This window comes from Argentina silus, assembly GCF_951799395.1.
Source record: "Argentina silus genome assembly, contig: scaffold_330, whole genome shotgun sequence".
Taxonomy (NCBI): Eukaryota; Metazoa; Chordata; class Actinopteri; order Argentiniformes; family Argentinidae; genus Argentina; species Argentina silus.
This window is the reverse complement of record NW_028152705.1, coordinates 12,501-30,287: the sequence shown is the minus strand read 5'-3', so window position 1 is coordinate 30,287 and position 17,787 is coordinate 12,501. Positions and strand designations below refer to the sequence as shown.

The 17,787-nt window shown below is 48.6% G+C and overlaps 3 protein-coding genes across 3 annotated transcripts in view; 1 reads left to right on the top strand and 2 right to left on the bottom strand.

Annotated features, from left to right (window-relative positions):
- Positions 1 to 217: 217 nt before the first annotated feature.
- Positions 218 to 4,239, bottom strand: LOC310824670 (dihydroxyacetone phosphate acyltransferase-like; the record flags this gene model as incomplete). Its single annotated transcript, XM_083697921.1, has 6 exons — positions 4,107 to 4,239; positions 3,441 to 3,632; positions 2,657 to 2,833; positions 1,334 to 1,463; positions 855 to 982; positions 218 to 361 (listed from the first exon to the last, which is right to left on the bottom strand). Exons 1-6 carry the CDS (start codon positions 4,128 to 4,130, stop codon positions 218 to 220), a joined length of 795 nt encoding a protein of 264 aa, XP_083554047.1. The 5' UTR covers positions 4,131 to 4,239.
- Positions 4,240 to 4,363: 124 nt separating this feature from the next.
- Positions 4,364 to 7,457, top strand: fsaf1 (40S small subunit processome assembly factor 1). The gene is made up of 7 exons (XM_083697920.1): positions 4,364 to 4,499; positions 4,772 to 5,058; positions 5,152 to 5,214; positions 5,417 to 5,512; positions 6,091 to 6,177; positions 6,416 to 6,447; positions 6,618 to 7,457. Exons 1-7 carry the CDS (start codon positions 4,418 to 4,420, stop codon positions 6,733 to 6,735), a joined length of 765 nt encoding a protein of 254 aa, XP_083554046.1. The 5' UTR covers positions 4,364 to 4,417; the 3' UTR covers positions 6,736 to 7,457.
- Positions 7,458 to 11,124: 3,667 nt separating this feature from the next.
- Positions 11,125 to 17,787, bottom strand: part of LOC310824671 (tripartite motif-containing protein 67-like) — a gene marked incomplete at both ends in the record, with an annotated part of 17,971 nt that continues 11,308 nt past the window's right edge. Inside the window, 5 exons of the mRNA XM_083697922.1 lie at positions 11,125 to 11,175; positions 11,541 to 11,703; positions 12,920 to 13,223; positions 15,010 to 15,148; positions 16,781 to 16,950. Coding sequence (XP_083554048.1) covers positions 11,125 to 11,175; positions 11,541 to 11,703; positions 12,920 to 13,223; positions 15,010 to 15,148; positions 16,781 to 16,950 — 827 coding nt within the window. The remainder of the gene's footprint in view (positions 11,176 to 11,540; positions 11,704 to 12,919; positions 13,224 to 15,009; positions 15,149 to 16,780; positions 16,951 to 17,787) is intronic.

The following is a 17,787-nucleotide window of genomic DNA, read 5'->3' as shown; positions in this document are numbered from 1 at the left end:
CTGCCACGTAGGAGAAAAACATTTCTGGGATCATTCAGTCCATTTAGGGAGGACATTCAAATTACAATTCAATGATTAAAGGGCATTTACTTTCAATTCATCCTCTTATTTAATTGATTTCAACCCCAGGGGGACTTACCTAACTTAGGGGTGAGGGACTTGGGGGGGGAGAGGGGTGAGGGACTTGGGGGGGAGAGGGGTGAGGGGCTTACCTAACTTAGGGGTGAGGGACTTGGGGGGGGAGAGGGGTGAGGGACTTGGGGGGGAGAGGGGTGAGGGGCTTACCTAACTTAGGGGTGAGGGACTTGCATGTCCGGCTTCTGGTCCCCTCCAGGAAGAATTCGATTGGTGCAAATCCATTCTAAAGCGCCCATGCAGGAACAAACACTAGTTCAGTTCAGTTACATGAAAATCGAAAACACACAAGTCAACAATCAACACTTGTTCAGTTACAACAAGGCAGCATTCACTAGCAGTCTGTCTGAACAGTAGGGCGTTGTGTTGACACCCTTGGGGGGGGGAGGCCTAGGACCAGCCCTCCCTCCCCAGATCCTCACCATGTGAGACTTCTATGTATTGCTTTGGTCTGTTGTCCGTTGTTTAATTTGGTGGATGTCTTAAGAGGTTGTGATTCTGTTCTTAGTTTCCGTTCATTTTAAGTTGTTGAGATATTGTGTTATTTTGTCTGTCTGGATGTTTCTAGGATCGTACTCCCTGTTGCCAGGTACCAGGGCTCTTCTGTGAAAGACACTCTAGTCTCACTAAGATCTCCCTGTTTAAATGAACATGGATATGAAAGGGGGAAACCCAGACCTGACCCCAGAGCAGTGTCACGGGTCTCCATGGTAACCCACCCTCAGCATGGTCTTGACGTACTCTGAGAACACGGCCCAGTAGAGACGGTCCCCCCCAAAGGACCGGCGGATGAAGAAGGCTCCGGACTTCCGCAGCATCTCCCCGATGAACTTCATCCCCATGAAGTCTGCACAACGTCACAACAACAATGTCACAACAACAACGTCACAATAACACTGTTACAATTACGTCACAGGTTGCTGCATGACCAGGTACAGATATGTAGAGTACTGGACCAGTACAGGTGTGCAGAGTACTGGACCAGGTTCTGACCCATGACCAGTACAGGTGTGTAGAGTACTGGACCAGGTTCTGACCCATGACCAGTACAGGTGTGTAGAGTACTGGACCAGGTTCTGACCCATGACCAGTACAGGAGTGTAGAGTACTGGACCAGGTTCTGACCCATGACCAGTACATGTGTGTAGAGTACTGGACCAGGTTCAGGAGTTCTTATGACCAGTACAGGAGTTCTTACCCATGCCAGCTGCTATGACTGGCAGAGCGATGTCATAGGTGTACAGGATGTATGACATCAGCAGGAAGTCCATGTAACTACGGTGACTGGGCAGCAGAACAACGGGGTGATCCTGGATGGCCTGCTGGAGCTGAGAGAGCAGGGGGCGGAGCCTCAGTATACCACATATACACTACAAATACTCTCTCTCTCTCTATATATATATATATATACACACACACTATAAATATACTACCAACATATTATACTATAAATATACTAACAATATATAAATATAACCATCTGATGTTCCAACCATCTCTACAAAATGATTCATATAAAAAAAAAGATGTGTAGCTAATACAGCATTTCTACTAACTCTACAATCACTCCACTGACTCTACAATCACTCCACTGACTCTACAATCACTCCACTGACTCTACAATCACTACAATCACTCCACTAACTCTACAATCACTACAATCACTCCACTGACTCTACAATCACTACAATCACTCCACTAACTCTACAATCACTACAATCACTCCACTGACTCTACAATCACTACAATCACTCCACTGACTCTACAATCACTCCACTGACTACAATCACTCCACTGACTCTACAATCACTCCACTGACTCTACAATCACTCCACTGACTCTACAATCACCCCACTGACTCTACAATCACCCCACTGACTCTACAATCACCCCACTGACTCTACAATCACTACAATCACTACAATCACTCCACTGACTCTACAATCACTCCACTGACTCTACAATCACTCCACTGACTCTACAATCACCCCACTGACTCTACAATCACTCCACTGACTCTACAATCACTACAATCACTCCACTGACTCTACAATCACTCCACTAACTCTACAATCACTCCACTGACTCTACAATCACTCCACTGACTCTACAATCACTACAATCACTCCACTGACTCTACAATCACCACATTCCGTTAAGGTCCTTTACTTCTCCAACAGCAGTAGATGGTTGTCTGTCAACACACGAGTCAATGACCAGGTCAGGACTCACTACTGGGCATCACGTCTTTGATACCAATGACCAGGTCAGGACTCACTACTGGGCATCACGTCTTTGATACCAATGACCAGGTCAGGACTCACTACTGGGCATCACGTCTTTGATACCAATGACCAGGTCAGGACTCACTACTGGGCATCACGTCTTTGATAACATTCCATACATTACAATGAGCCTGTCCTCCGATTTCTACCTCCGCCAGCCTCCCCTGCTAGCTCCTCACCCTCTGTATGACCTCCTGGTTGACACACACACGCACACACACACACAAGCTCCTCACCCTCTGGATGCCGTCCTGGTTAACACACACGCTCCTGCAGATGGTCTTGAAAGCTTTGCTGAGGGCGAAGGCAAACAGACGCACGGTGGCGAGCTGCAGGCGGTGGGCCATCTCCTCCAGGATCAGCCCCGCCTCCTCCAGGACCATGTCACTGGCCTTGCCCGTCTCCCTGGACACCTGGGGGTGAGGTCATCAACCAGAGACCAGGGGTGAGGTCATCAACCAGAGGTGAGGTCATCAACCAGAGACTAGGGAAGAGGTCATCAACCAGAGACTAGGAATGAGGTCATCAATCAGAGACCAGGGATGGGGTCATCAACCAGAGACCAGGGATGAGGTCATCAACTAGAGACTAGAAGTCACATGATATCAGGGTTCTCCCCAAGATGTTTGAACAGCCTGACGTTAGATTGCATCATCAAACCCCGACTTGCGTTTATTCATGTCAAAATGCGCCACAAATACAGTTAAAACTCACTGAATTCACTGAGGAAGATCATATTGCTTTCACTTGTCGTTGGCAATCAAAGATAGTTATTCTGTCGTTGCTAAATCTATCGTTTAATCTGCCTTGTAATGTTTACATGGTGGCGCCGCCAAATTCACAGCGTAGCGCAGAAACACTGTTCCATTCTCTGGGGAGAACCCTGGAGATGCATGGACTCCCACCGAACCATTATATAGATACTACACATATCATACAAGTCTGTGGAGGCGACTTTGACCAATGACTAAAACTGTGTTTTTGCACCATGTGACAACTTGTACTGTTGATAATTGCTACCTGATTAATGACGTAGTGAAGCTGATCTGATTGGAGGACGACGTTCTTGAGCACGCTGGCCGTGCAGGGTGTCACCCCCTTGTGGAGGACAGGGGCATAACACCTGAGCGCGTAGCGCAGGTCGCTCGAGGTCCTCCGCTCCTCCAGGATGTCCTCGAAGTCGTCTCTCTTCTTCAGCACCAGGTCCCTCGGCTGTTCAAACAACGTGACATAAACACACCGGTACCAACGACAAACAAGAGGAGCTGACCCGTCCAGGCCGCTGACAAGGTTAAAGACGCTATCCGTGACTTCTGCATGCACGCCGGGTCACCCACTAAATGTGAAATGCATTTGACCATGCACATATCTCTAGATGTGTTATTATTTACATTCCATGAAAGCAGGGTACAATTTGGGGGGGGAAACATGATTTCAAGCTACACATCATTTGTTGACTAAATCACAGCTCATCAAAACAGAAATGGCATGTCAAGTCAATTCTGCACGATCGCATGCGCTTATTGTTGATCGCTGTCCAGTCGCCACTGAAAATGACATTTAGCTCCAGATCTGTCACCTAATTCAGAAGGTTAACGTTGTGTCAGTCCGGGAGGTGGGCTGGGCTGGTGGCGTGATGCTAGCTCCCAGCTGTCAAAGTAGCAAAAGTATTACAACTGTACCTACCGAATAGAGAGATTTGGACGCCATTCCTTAGAAGCGATTATTAAAACATAGACGCTGCTTAAACTACAGACTAGTACGGTTATGTAAGAGTCCAGCGGGTTGATATTCCTTGTTGAAGAAGCCCCAGACGGCAGAATTCACATGGGTGTTGCTCAAGATCACTTCCGTGTTCGCGCAGGCCGCTACGGTGGCCGTGGAACGTCATTCCCATACTCGTCTCCACACGTGGAAACCGCGGGTTTGTTGTCATTTGTAGCTTTAGTTTTTCTACCTAACGTTTCGTCTACAAATGACATTCATTGGTGGTTGAAATGAGCAAGGACGACGACGGAAAAGAAGAGGACTGCGACGAGTTGTTCCTGGATCAGGTTCTGAATAAGCTCTATGATTTCGGTAAGCATAGTTAGCTTGCTAGGTAGCTAGCTGTCCGTCCACCGGTGAAGGGTTACTGGATGTTGTGGAGCTGCTTGTTAGCCTTTAGCTCACCTGATAGCATTCGCTGGCTGACTAGTGTGTGTATTATGTGCTGTGGATGCATGTTTTTGTTCCTTCCTAGCAATAACACACCTGATGAAACTACAAGTTAGTCGTCTGTCCTGATCGTTCAGGTCGCTGGTCCCTGAGGTGGAGCCTAGCGAGCTAACACAGACGACATGTCTTTGCAGGTGATGGACCGGCATCGAAGAGAAAAAGAACGTCTCAAAAGAAGAAGTCCAAGAAGCGATGTGAGGAGGAGGTGGAGGGGGCCTCTGATGATGACGCCAGGGTGATGAAGGCCGGTCCAGAGGAACCCCGCGGTGTGGGAGACACAGAGACGGGTCACCCTGAGCCCTCTAACGCTGCGGGGACGGGCTCAGCCCCTCCCCAGCTGCCACTAGTAGAGGTCGTGACCTTCCAGGACCCTACGAAGAAGCCCAAGACCACCAGGAAGACATCAGCACCAGAGACAAAGGTGGGTTACTATGGCAACGTTTCGGTGGCGTAGCTCTGATGTTCTGTTGTTCCTGCTGCTTGTCAATCATCTCCCGGTTTCCTCCCCCCTCAGACCCCTCAGATGAAGGAGAAGAAGAAGGATCCAGAAAATCCCAAGGACTTCAGCCTAGAGAAGGTAACGCAGCGAAATGACCACGAATCAGGGGAGGCTGGTGGAGGTAGAAATCTGAGGGCGGCCTCATTGTAATGCATCGAATGGAATGAGGAATGGTATCAAACACGTGAACGTTTTGTGAAATTTTTCAGACTAATCGTTATAATCGCTATCATCCAAAATATTTAGTTGAATTGTTGTTGTTGTTGTTGTTTGTGTTCAGGCTCGGTTGGAGGTCCACCGGTTTGGCATCACAGGGTACCAGAAGGCCCAGCAGAGGGTGTTTGAGCAGGAGAGGGCGGTCATGCTCGGAGCACGGGTGAGTCACGGCACTGGAAATGCTTTAAAGGGACACTTCACTTTTTAACATAATATTCATTATCAAATTGTATTTGTCACGTACACAATATACTAGATATAGAGCAATGAAATGCTTTAGGGCAAGCAACTCCGCAACGATCAACAATGCAAAAATAATAATAGAAAAAGACAATAACAGTAACATAAGGTAGCGTAGTAATAGCAGCAGAAACTCAACAACAGTAGTGGAGGTGTGAAGAGTGTACTATCTCCGGTCTACATGTAGTGCTGGAGGTCATGAATGTGATGTTAAATTGTGAATTGTCCCTTTAAGTAAACAGCATTCATGCACTTCGTAGACGTAGTTCCATTATCAACCCAGAGGTCACAGAGGTCACATTTAGAACACATGGACGATACAGGGCTTCATTCTGAGTGGAGTGCTGCTGTGGTACACAACACAGCCAATGTCACCTCTGTGGCTGTTAGAACACTAACACAGTTAGCCACATCACCCCCCCCCTCCCCCTTCCTCTCCCCCTCCTTACAATGTAACTGAGCATCAAGTCACCTGACCTTCTGTTGTCTCCATCTCAGCCTCCTAAGAAGGAGTATGTCAACTACAAGGTCCTGCAGCAGACCATCAAGGACAAGAAGCAGAAGGTCAAGGAGGAGGTCCCTACGGTGAGATAACACCAGCATGGCTACGTTCACCAGGGGAGGCCGGTGGAGGTAGAAATCGGAGGACGGGGCTCATTGTAATGCGTGGAACATGTTTGATTTCATTGCTCATTCCATGGATTACAACGAGCCTGTCCTCTGATTTCTACCTCCACCAGCCTCCCACAGGTCAGACTCTGGTGCAGCGTTGAGGATGATGTCATGTCAGACCTCACCTCACTTTGTTTGTTTGCTTTTCTAGGATTTGAAGAAGAAGAAGAAGAGTAAACCGAGGTAAGAGACGTCTCAGTGGAGGAGGAGGTGGTTTTACCTCAGTGGAGGAGGATGTCAGAGTAATTAAAATGAACTAATTGACAAGAAATTAATTAATTATTTAACAACTAATTATAACTGCAGCATGTTATGGCGTGAGGTCGTGTGACCGTGTCTTTCCTGTCCTCCAGGGACGAGAAGAGGAAGTCGTCGTCCGGCTCCGCCCCCACGGGTCAGGTGGGACGCTTCAAGAATGGAATGCTGGTCCTGAACTCTAAAGACATCCAGAAGATCAAAGCCAAGCGATGAGGAAGAACACAGACCACAGAGCTGTGCTGGAATCTTCTACGTTCTTTACGTGGAATGTTGTCTGTCGCTGATGATGTCATTGGAATGTCGTAAACATGGAATATCAGGTTGGACTGTGTATTCTACGTAGTTCAGAAGGAGAGAAGAAGACTCTGCCTACCTCATGGAGGACCAGAGACCACAGAAGAAGAGGACAGCGGAGAGCGTTCATTCATATTCCATCACAGTTTATTTAATTTATTCATTTTTATAAAGGAAACAAAAAAAATACATTACATTATGTTTGTTTTTTTCTTTTACACTTTATCATTATGAAAACGATGCATTTCATTTCATATACAAACCACTTAGTAGTACAAAACATTTACATCTCAGGAGGACGGATGAGAGACGAAAACACAAACACACATCGACATCATTTTAGAATAGAACTAGCATAGCTTATGTGAACACACACACACACACACACACTCACTCACACACACTGTAGACACCAAAACTACAGTGTCCTACAGTGCCAGGCTGTCGACATTTGCCAGAGGTGTGTGTGTGTGTGTGTGTCAGATAGTAATGTGTAGAATGTTAATGTCTGCATTGGAATGTTCTGGAATGTCGTGCCCTGCTGAATGGTTACCTCAGGGTCATGTGACATAGACAAGTTAGGGCGGCCAAATAAACATCTCTGAAATGTATGACAATGTACATGTAGAAATAAATGTTGAATAAATCAATAAAGGAATATATATCTGTGTGTACTTGTCTCTGGAGGCAGAGTTGCAGACTGAAACATGGTCTGACAGCTGTGACTGATTCTAGCACCATTTTGTTTTGTTTTTATAAATAGCGAACCATGTAAGGTGGGGGAGGGGGGAGGAGCTGTGTGCATCACCATGGTGATTCCTGGAACATTATGGTCTGCACCTGCATCTTTTATTTTTATAGTGGGAGTGCTGTTTCCATAGTGACTGGTGAGAGGTGAAAGGTTGCTCCAAACGGGGTGCACTTGATGACAGATATTTGATTGATCAGAACAAGTGATTGATCGGATGTGAATGATTACCATATGATATGGCAGCTGTCATCACTATTGCTGTGTTCTGAATTCCAAATCAGCCCCTAGTCCCTACTCCCTACAACCTAGTCCCTACTCTCTAGAACCTAGCCCCTACTCCCTAGAACCTAGTCTCTACAACCTAGCCCCTACGCCCTAGAACCTAGTCCCTACTCCCTAGCCTCTTAATCCTCATGTCCTGTCTTTGTCTCTGTTGTAGATGGCTCTGGGGTTAGGGTTAGTTGGAGGTAAAGAGTCTTGGTGCTACACAGCTGTCAGGAACCAACCAGTCATCAGGCTAACATCCTGACTCATCAGCGCTAAATAAACTCTCCGTCCGCTGCATTCTCTTTGTTTGATCACATGCATCCTCCGCTTAGCTTCGGACAACAGTTCCGTAAAAAACATTCTACATTACACACACCAGGGGAGGCTGGGGGAGGGAGAAATCGGAGGACGGGCTCATTGTAATGCATGGAAAGGTTTCCTTATTCCATTCCATGCTTTACAAATGAGCCCGTCCTCTGATTTCTACCTCCCCCAGCCTCATATCAACATGTTTTAATGTACAAGGCAGTTGCTCTACTCAGACTCCAATAAATAAACCCCAGCACCCATTCAAACTAATGGCAGCACTATATTATTATTATTATTATATTTGGTGTTTTTATTACACAGGGGGATCAGTAAGGAGAGTGTCCTCTACCACAGGGCATACACAATCTCAGTTGAATTATTCTCCTACAAAAAACAGCTTTGGTATTCCTAATCCAAAAACCCCGATGTCATCGTTCTGGATTAAGGGCACATTACTTAGAGGCGAAACTTTTAATCTGAACAATAAATATACTCCCTATCTAGTCAACACAACCATGTTACGTAAGTGGACAAAATCGCAGGGCTGAGAAAGGATGAACAAAATATGAAAAGTGCATGAAAAGTGGTGTAGCAAGCAAGATGAAAAGAAAGAAACAACATTCTAATGACATAATATGAAACAGTCCAAAACAACGTCCGTCTCTACGTCAGTAACAAAGGAGGATAAAGACGCCGGGGTCTGAGTGTAAATGAGAACACGTCACATGTAAATGTCCAGTACTAATAAGTCTGTTAAACCTGCTGAGGAGGTTCTCTACGGTTCCGTTAACTCTCTCTGACGAACCACAGAACCACAGCGTCCCTTACCACCGTCCGAGTTCACCCAGTCCTTTAACTACGAGCCTGAGCCTCGGAAAATCACATTAACTCGTCTTATTATGAGGTTGAAAAATACACTGTGACGAAATTCACTTGACGGTGTGGTTGAGCCGCCAGGGGGCGACCCGTCCTGTTCTGGCCGCTTAGAGAGGCTTCCTCCCCGGCGGCGGCTCCCGCAGACAGAACACACCGTCCCGGTGGCTTTTACCGTACGGTAGAGACATCCAGTGTTTAGTAAACGGGTACACTTTTAGAATACATGCTGTGACACGTTGGTCAATATTTACAGTGTTTCGTCATGCATAGACCACCTTCTGTTGTGGCGTGTCTATAATACATCTAACTTCTTTACAATACCGTTTCAAAACAACACACACACACACACACACACACACTCACATTCACACACGCACACACACTCACACACTCACACACACACTCACACTCACCCGCTTCGGGGATAATATGAACATCTCAATAATATAATAAAATCCGATGCATTAAACAATAGAATAAATAGTCTGAAAATCTACTGTATTATTATTATTATAAATTAGTTTGACAAAATATACATGGGAATGTTCCATCTCAATCATAGTTTCACAGTGACTTGGCTCCACGTAGAACCAACATGTCCTCTATACAGCACAGTCCTACTGACTTCCTGATTGTATTGTTTGACCGACACCATGTTGTGGTTCTGATACAGTGGGCCTACGGTGGACTGTGTATGATGCAGGGGAGGCTGGTGGAGGTAGAAATCGGAGGACGGGCTCATTGTAATGCATGGAATGATATGAGGAATGGTATCAAACACATCATTCCTCGTTCCATTTCATGCATTACAATGAGCCCGTCCTCCGATTTCTACCTTCACCAGTCTCCTCTGGTGTGATGCTGTATTATGTGTCACTGTGCAGGGGTCGATTGCACGAAAGATTTGTAGCTTAAGTAGTACTTAACTTCTCCTGACAACAACAAGCAAAGCCGAGAGAGACATTATTATACAATGTTTGCAGGTCAATCTTCTTCTGTTCATGACAGAACAAAATGTGTTAAATGAGGAACTTTTCTGCTCTATGAGAGGAGGGGCCCACGGGTAGAAGGATAATGTATTACTTTAGCTAAGAAGCTTTCGAGAAACTGACCCCGGGTCATTGGCAGTTTTCATACTGAGTGTAAGATACAGTTAGTTTGTCCTCTCTGACTCGTTTTTGATTACAAATACAACTATCTATGTCCTTATGTTGACAGCAAGGCTGGGGAAAATCCCTATTCAAATCTGGTCAAGTCAGAACATGAATTGAAATTCAAGTTCTTATGCTGCAAAAATACAAAAATAATAAAATTATACAGAAATTATAGGAATGTTTCAACCGACCAGAATGGAGATGGAATTGACACCAACTCTGATATGGAAAAGACTGTTACTGTAAACTCAATCAACAGCATATCGCTGAGAAACCGGAACAATCCCCACTCCTGTGTGGGAGATTCAACCAAGAGCCTACTGCTCCAAAATGGCCGACAGTTTCCTACAGTGAAACCGCTTCCTATACAAATCCTCTGTGAATAAACCTGAGAGAAGAGAAGAAGAGAAACTGAACTGCGGGGGAACTGACCCAGGTAGCCTCCTGTGCGTTTGACTGTAAACACAGAATCTTGGTTGTACAGATTGAGATGCAATTAAAACTCGGGGAAAAAAAAGAAACAAACTTAAACTGAATAGTTTTATAGTCCACTATAGAAGAAGAAGTCCCTTTCATATTTTCTCTCCCAGGGCGTTAATAGAACATAGGCTTAGAACAGCACCAGATAGAGTGGTGTTGGGGAGGGGGCGGGGGTGGGGGGGGATGGGGCGGAGGTTCCATGTTGACATGGCATGGGACAGTGCCAGGACTAGGCTTTAGCTTGTGGGACGCAGGACATCTGGGATTCGAACCCCCGTCAACCGCACTGATGGGACTGAGCCAGGGGCCAGGGGCACCTTGAGGATGGGGGAGGGGAGGAGGGGACGGGAGGGGAGGGGAGGAGGGGACGGGAGGGGAGGGGAGGGGAGGGGGGAGAGGAGAGATGAGAATGGGGGAGGGGAAGAAAGAGAGGAGAATGGGGGAGAGCAGGGAAAGGGGGGAGGAGGGGGTCTACTGCTGCTTAATATTCTTTGGCACCTCCAGGCCTGTCAGTAAGGTGACCTGTAGAGGACAAACAGTACCAGATGAGGCTGGGACAGACTTGGGCGCCAAGCTGAGCTTCAGAAGCCAGTTTTAATAATAAACACCAGGGTTCTCCCCAGGATGTCTGAGCAGCGTGGCGCGGGAATGCATCATCAAAACCCGACTCTGACTCAGAGCTCTAAACACAACACACTGAGGAATATAACATATATATAGAATATAACGATGATTTCACTATTAACAATGTCACTGGCGTTTAAAGATACTTACTCTATCATTACTAAATATATATAAATATAGTTTAATACAGATGGTTACTCTATCATTACTAAATATATAGTTTAATTTAATTAAGGGTAAGGGTTAGACACTTCCTGTCTCACCTGGACGTTTCTGTTGAGGCTGACGGCAGGCATGAACACGCCCTCCAGGTTCTCGAAGGCGATTGGTCCGTGCTGCTCCTTGTTGATGTAGAAGGTGAGCGTGTGTTTGTTCAGGTCCAGCAGGATCCCGACGGTGGCTCCCTTAGAGATGCCCCCCTCAGCCCTGCAGACACACACACACACACACACACACACACACACACACACACACACACACACACACACACACACACACACACACACACACACACACACACACACACACACACACACACACACACACACACACACACACACACACACACACACACACACACACACACACACACACACACACACACACACACACACACACAGTCACACCAGTGGAAGCCCAGAAAAGGCATCAGAGCAGTGTGTTTGTTTTCGAGTCTCAGCTCAAACATCAAACCTGTCAGAGATGAAAGCAGCATCACCTGGAGGGTTTACATCTGGAACACTATTACGTTCTGGGGACCAAAGAATGCTTGTTGCTTATGCAAATATTTGCTAATTCCTTCCCCTGAGAACTTACCCTAACCACTCAACGTTAATGTCTAATACTGACAAACCACCACGCAAGTTGTAATTCACTTAATTCTTATTGCCAGATAATAGGATCCCCCAAACCGTGTTTCCTTGCTAACCTGCTATCGTGCTGTAATGAGTGAGTGAGTCACAGAGGGTGTGTTTCAGTGAGGAGGAGGAGGAGGAGGAGGAGGAGGAGGAGGATTAACGAGGCTGAGAGACACAGAGGTGACGTGAAGGAGAGGAAACACAACGAACAAAGGAGCTTCATAATTAGCTACTCTACCCAAAATGGCCACCCACTGTACACTCACCGGCCACTTTATTAGGCATGCTCGGTAACGCAAATATCTAATCAGCCAATCACATGGCAGCAACTCAATGCATTTAGGCATGACCTGCTGAAGTTCAAACCGAGCATCAGAATGGGGAAGAAAGGTGATTTAAGTGACTTTGAACGTGGCATGGTTGTTGGTGCCAGACAGGCTGGTCTGAGTATCTCAGAAACTGCTGATCTACTGAGATTTTAACGCACAACCATCTCTAGGGTTTACAGAGAATGGTCTGAAAAAGAGAAAATATCCAGTGAGCGGCAGTTCTCTGGGCGAAAATGCCTTGTTGATGCCAGAGGTCAGAGGAGAATGGCCAGACTGGTTCGAGATGACAGAAAGGCAACAGTAACTCAAATAACCACTCGTTACAACCAAGGTACGCAGAAGACCATCTCTGAACACACAACACGTCGAACCTTGAAGCAGATGGGCTACAAAAGGGGGTCCAACCCCCCCCCCCCCCCCCCCCCCCCCCCCTCCCTCCCTCCCTCCCTTCCTCACCTGTTGGTGTGAGAGTTGTTGTGCATGAACCAGGAGCGGTTGTTGTCCACGTACATGGCCCAGGCCTTGTCGTCCTTCCCCAGCATGGCGTCCTTCACGCCGTTGATCCTCGCCACGCCGAACGCCGGGTCCGGGTGGTTGTCGTAGCGATCCACGCTCAGCTCCCAGTAGTGGACGCCCTTGGAGAAGGCCGCGGTTCCCAGGACGACGCGGTCGTCATAGCTACTGCAGCTCACCGTCTGGCTGTCATTGGTCAGCACGATGTCGCGGTGGGCCGAGGTGGGGTCAAAGGTGAACCACGCCACTGTTGGGGGGGAGGAGGAGGGGGGTCATAATGTCTCTAGATATCCCAGTCATAGAAGCCATTTTGAGTTGAAACATTTAAATATTCAAATCAAATGAAATATCATAATAAAACATAATAGTTGAAATATTCATCACATGGTGCTGGTTTGGTTTACTCCGGGACGAAGGTAAGAGCTTTGTTCTAAAGTGCTTTTTCATCCAGTCGTCTGAATCTGGGTCCAGGTCCCCAGTCTGTTACTAACAGGCGGGGGTAATGACACGTCAGGGAGTTGAGGTGGACCCTGTGTGGGAGTCTGGGAGCAGATCCAGGTCTGTCGCTATGACAGCCTGCGTGAGCCTGTGTCGCCATGACAGCCTGTGTGAGCCTGTGTCGCCATGACAGCCTGTGTGAACCTGAACTCTGCTGGAGGCTTCATTAGTACGACAGCATCCACTATCTGCTGTGATACATACACACACACGCACACATATGCACACACGCACATGCACACACACACACACACACACAAAAACAGCCTGATCAGCTAAGACACACACACACACACACACGGAAATCACCTGATCAACTTTATAGCAGAGATCTCACAGAGATCATGAAATATTAAACAGCTCCAGTATGAAACATTAAACTTGATGTTCTGATGGAAAAGTCAAGCAGAGGATTAATGTGTTGCCTTGGGGCAGGGAGGCTAGGCTGGATCACACCATTCCTGTAATTAGCTCTGGTCCTCAGAGACGAGGCTCCGGAATAAACACTTATACTGCACACAACAACCCTGCACCCGCTAGCTAGCTAGCCTCCCAGTAGACCCTGCACCCGCTAGCTAGCTAGCCTCCCAGTAGACCCTGCACCCGCTAGCTAGCTAGCCTCCCAGTAGCCTTCAACTCAATCAGTATTAGCATCAACAGCCTGCACACTCTCTCTCTGTCTCTCTCTCTGTCTCTCTCTGTCTCTCTCTCTCTCTGTCTCTCTCTCTCTCTCTCTCTGTCTCTCTCTCTCTCTCTCTCTCTCTCTGTCTCTCTCTCTGTCTCTCTGTCTCTCTCTCTGTCTCTCTCTCTCTCTCTCTCTCTCTCTCTCTCTCTCTCTCTCTCCAACCCTCCCTTCCTCCAGGGGACTGAGTAATCAGCCCTGGCTGTCATCACGCTAAACTAAACTGTCAGACCAGATAGCCAACCCAGTCACTGTGTGTGTGTGTGTGTGTGTGTGTGTGTGTGTGTGTGTGTGTGTGTGTGTGTGTGTGTGTGTGTGTGTCTGGGTGTGTATGTGTGTGTGTTTGTGACAATGACAGATTGCATCAGTCCCATCCCATTAGAAGGGGATGCCATTGGAGAGACACTGATTAGCTCTTCATGATAAAGGAGCCAGACCAAAGTGTTTAGAATGGGGTTTAAGAGGAGGCTGTGTGTGTGTGTGTGTGTGTGTGTGTGTGTGTGTGTGTGTGTGTGTGTGTGTGTGTCAACAGCAGGCAGGTATCTCTCAGTGGACCACCCCAGCACTAATTAAGACTGTCTTCCTGTTGGGAGGCCCTGCCTTTCATGTGACACACACACAAACACACACACACACACACACACACACACACACACACACACACACACACACACACACACACACACACACACACACACACTCACACAGACAGGTAACCACAGACACACACACACATACACATACACATACACACACACACACACACACACACACACAGACACACACACACACACACACACACACCACGTGTGTGACTCTGTCAGTATGTGTGATGTGTGTAGAGGGGTTGTACCGTCGGAGGTCTTCAGCACCACGGTCTGGCTGTAGGGGCCCACCCCGCTGCCGTTGTAGGCCTTCACCCGGGCGTTGTACGAGCTGTTGAAGTGGAGGCCATCCACCGTACACACCGTCTCCTTCCCCACGTACACCTCCTGGCACACACACACACACACACACACGCACGCACACACACGCACACACACACACACACACACACGCACGCACGCACACACACGCACACACACACACACACGCACGCACACGCACGCACGCACACGCACGCACACACGCACGCACACGCACGCACACACGCACGCACACACAAACATACACACACACACGCACGCACACACACGCACGCACACACACACACGCACGCACACGCACGCACGCACACACAAACATACACACACACACACACGCACACACACACACACGCACACGCACGCACACACACACACACACACATACGCACGCACAGAGAGACATGCAGTACAGGGTCAGTGGCCCTTCAGCCCTTCACCTCAAACATGACTCATAAGGAACTGATCAGAATGTGTGTAATACCCCTTTAATTCTATATGATCTGACGTCCCGTAGACCCCATAGACCCCATAGACCCTACAGACTCTACAGACCCTACAGACCCTACAGACTCTACAGACTCTACAGACCCTACAGACCCCATAGACACTACAGACCCTACAGACTCTACAGACTCTACAGACTCTACAGACCCCACAGACCCTACAGACCCCATAGACCCTACAGACCCCATAGACACTACAGACCCCGTAGACCCTACAGACCCCATAGACCCTACAGACCCCATAGACCCTACAGACCCTACAGACACTACAGACCCCATAGACCCTACAGACCCCATAGACACTACAGACCCCATAGACCCTACAGACCCCATAGACCCTACAGACCCTACAGCCTCTACAGACTCTACAGACCCTACAGACTCTACAGACTCTACAGACCCCACAGACCCCATAGACCCCACAGACCCCATAGACCCTACAGACCCCATAGACACTACAGACCCCATAGACCCTACAGACCCTACAGACCCTACAGACTCTACAGACCCCACAGACCCCATAGACCCTACAGACCCCATAGACCCTACAGACCCCATAGACCCCACAGACCCCATAGACCCTACAGACTCTACAGACTCTACAGACCCCACAGACCCTACAGACCCTACAGACCCTACAGCCTCTACAGCCTCTACAGCCTCTACAGCCTCTACAGACCCTACAGCCTCTACAGTCTCTACAGCCTCTACAGCCTCTACAGCCTCTACAGACCCTACAGCCTCTACAGTCTCTACAGCCTCTACAGCCTCTACAGCCTCTACAGACCCTACAGCCTCTACAGCCTCTACAGACCCTACAGCCTCTACAGTCTCTACAGCCTCTACAGCCTCTACAGCCTCTACAGACCCTACAGACCCTACAGCCTCTACAGTCTCTACAGTCTCTACAGCCTCCACGCTACTTTCATTATTCATACTGCATATGCTGTATAGCTCCAACACCAGATGGTGCTGTGTGTGTGTGTGTGTGTGTGTGTGTGTGTGTGTGTGTGTGTGTGTGTGTGTGTGTGTGTGTGCATGTGTGCGCGTGTGTGTGAGTGAGTGAGTGAGTGAGTGAGTGAGTGAGTGAGTGAGTGAGTGAGTGTGTGTGTGTGTGTGTGTGTGTGTGTGTGTGTGTGTGTGTGTGTGTGTGTGTGTGTGTGTGGTGTGTGTGTGTGTGTGTGTGTGAGCTGACCCTGTACTGTCCTCCGTTGCCGTCGTCCAGCTCCAGAATGTAGCCCTCTATGGGGTTGGGGTTGGTCCCCGGGGCCGCAGTTACCCTCCAGGCCAGGGTGGCACTGTTGTTCCTGGTGCAGCACTTCTCCAGCTGCAGCAGGGGGGCCGGGGGCACCGTGACCGACTCCACTGGGAGAGGAGAAGAAGAAGACGAGGACGGAAAAAGAGGAGTTAACAATCACGTCTTATGGTGAATACTTCAATCAACCCTGGGGCGTGTGTGTGTGTGTGTGTGTGTGTGTGTGTGTGTGTGTGTGTGTGTGTGTGTGTGTGTGTGTGTGTGTGTGTGCCCTGGGGCCGCCTAAGGCACTTGTGTAGATCTTAGAGGATGGGGTTTAGATCTTAGAGGATGGGATTTACCCCCTGAGGGGTTTTCACTGTCATGCTTACATCTATCCAAATCCTCTCAGATGGACATGCGTGTCCAGGGATCAGAGGTCAGGGGTGGTGATAGGGTTCAGGGAGCACTCCAGTAGATGTACAGTGACTGCGTTAGGTCTAAGTAATATGGCCGCCGTTCCACCCAGCAGAGGGCTGGATCCAGCCGTTACCATGTCAACTAGGCCTATCCCAATGCTGTCAGATCTACAGGCGTGACGAGGGAGGAAACTGAAGGCTGGGGTGGATTTGGAATTCAGCAACCGTGGGAGGGGCAGGTAGGAGGGGCAGGTAGGAGGGGCAGGTGGGAGGGGCAGGTGGAGGTGGGAGGGGCAGGTAGGAGGAGCAGGTGGAGGTGGGAGGGACAGGTGGGAGGAGCATGTGGAGGTGGGAGGGGCAGGTAGGAGGCAGGTAAGAGGGGAAGGTGGGAGGGGCAGGTAGGAGGGGCAGGTGGGAGGGGCAGGTGGGAGGGGCAGGTGGAGGTGGGAGGGGCAGGTGGGAGGAGCAGGTGGGAGTGGTGAGGGGGCTATCAGAGCTACAGTGGGGGTGGGGGGCTGTCAGGGCAACAGGAGGGGGGGTGAGGGGGGG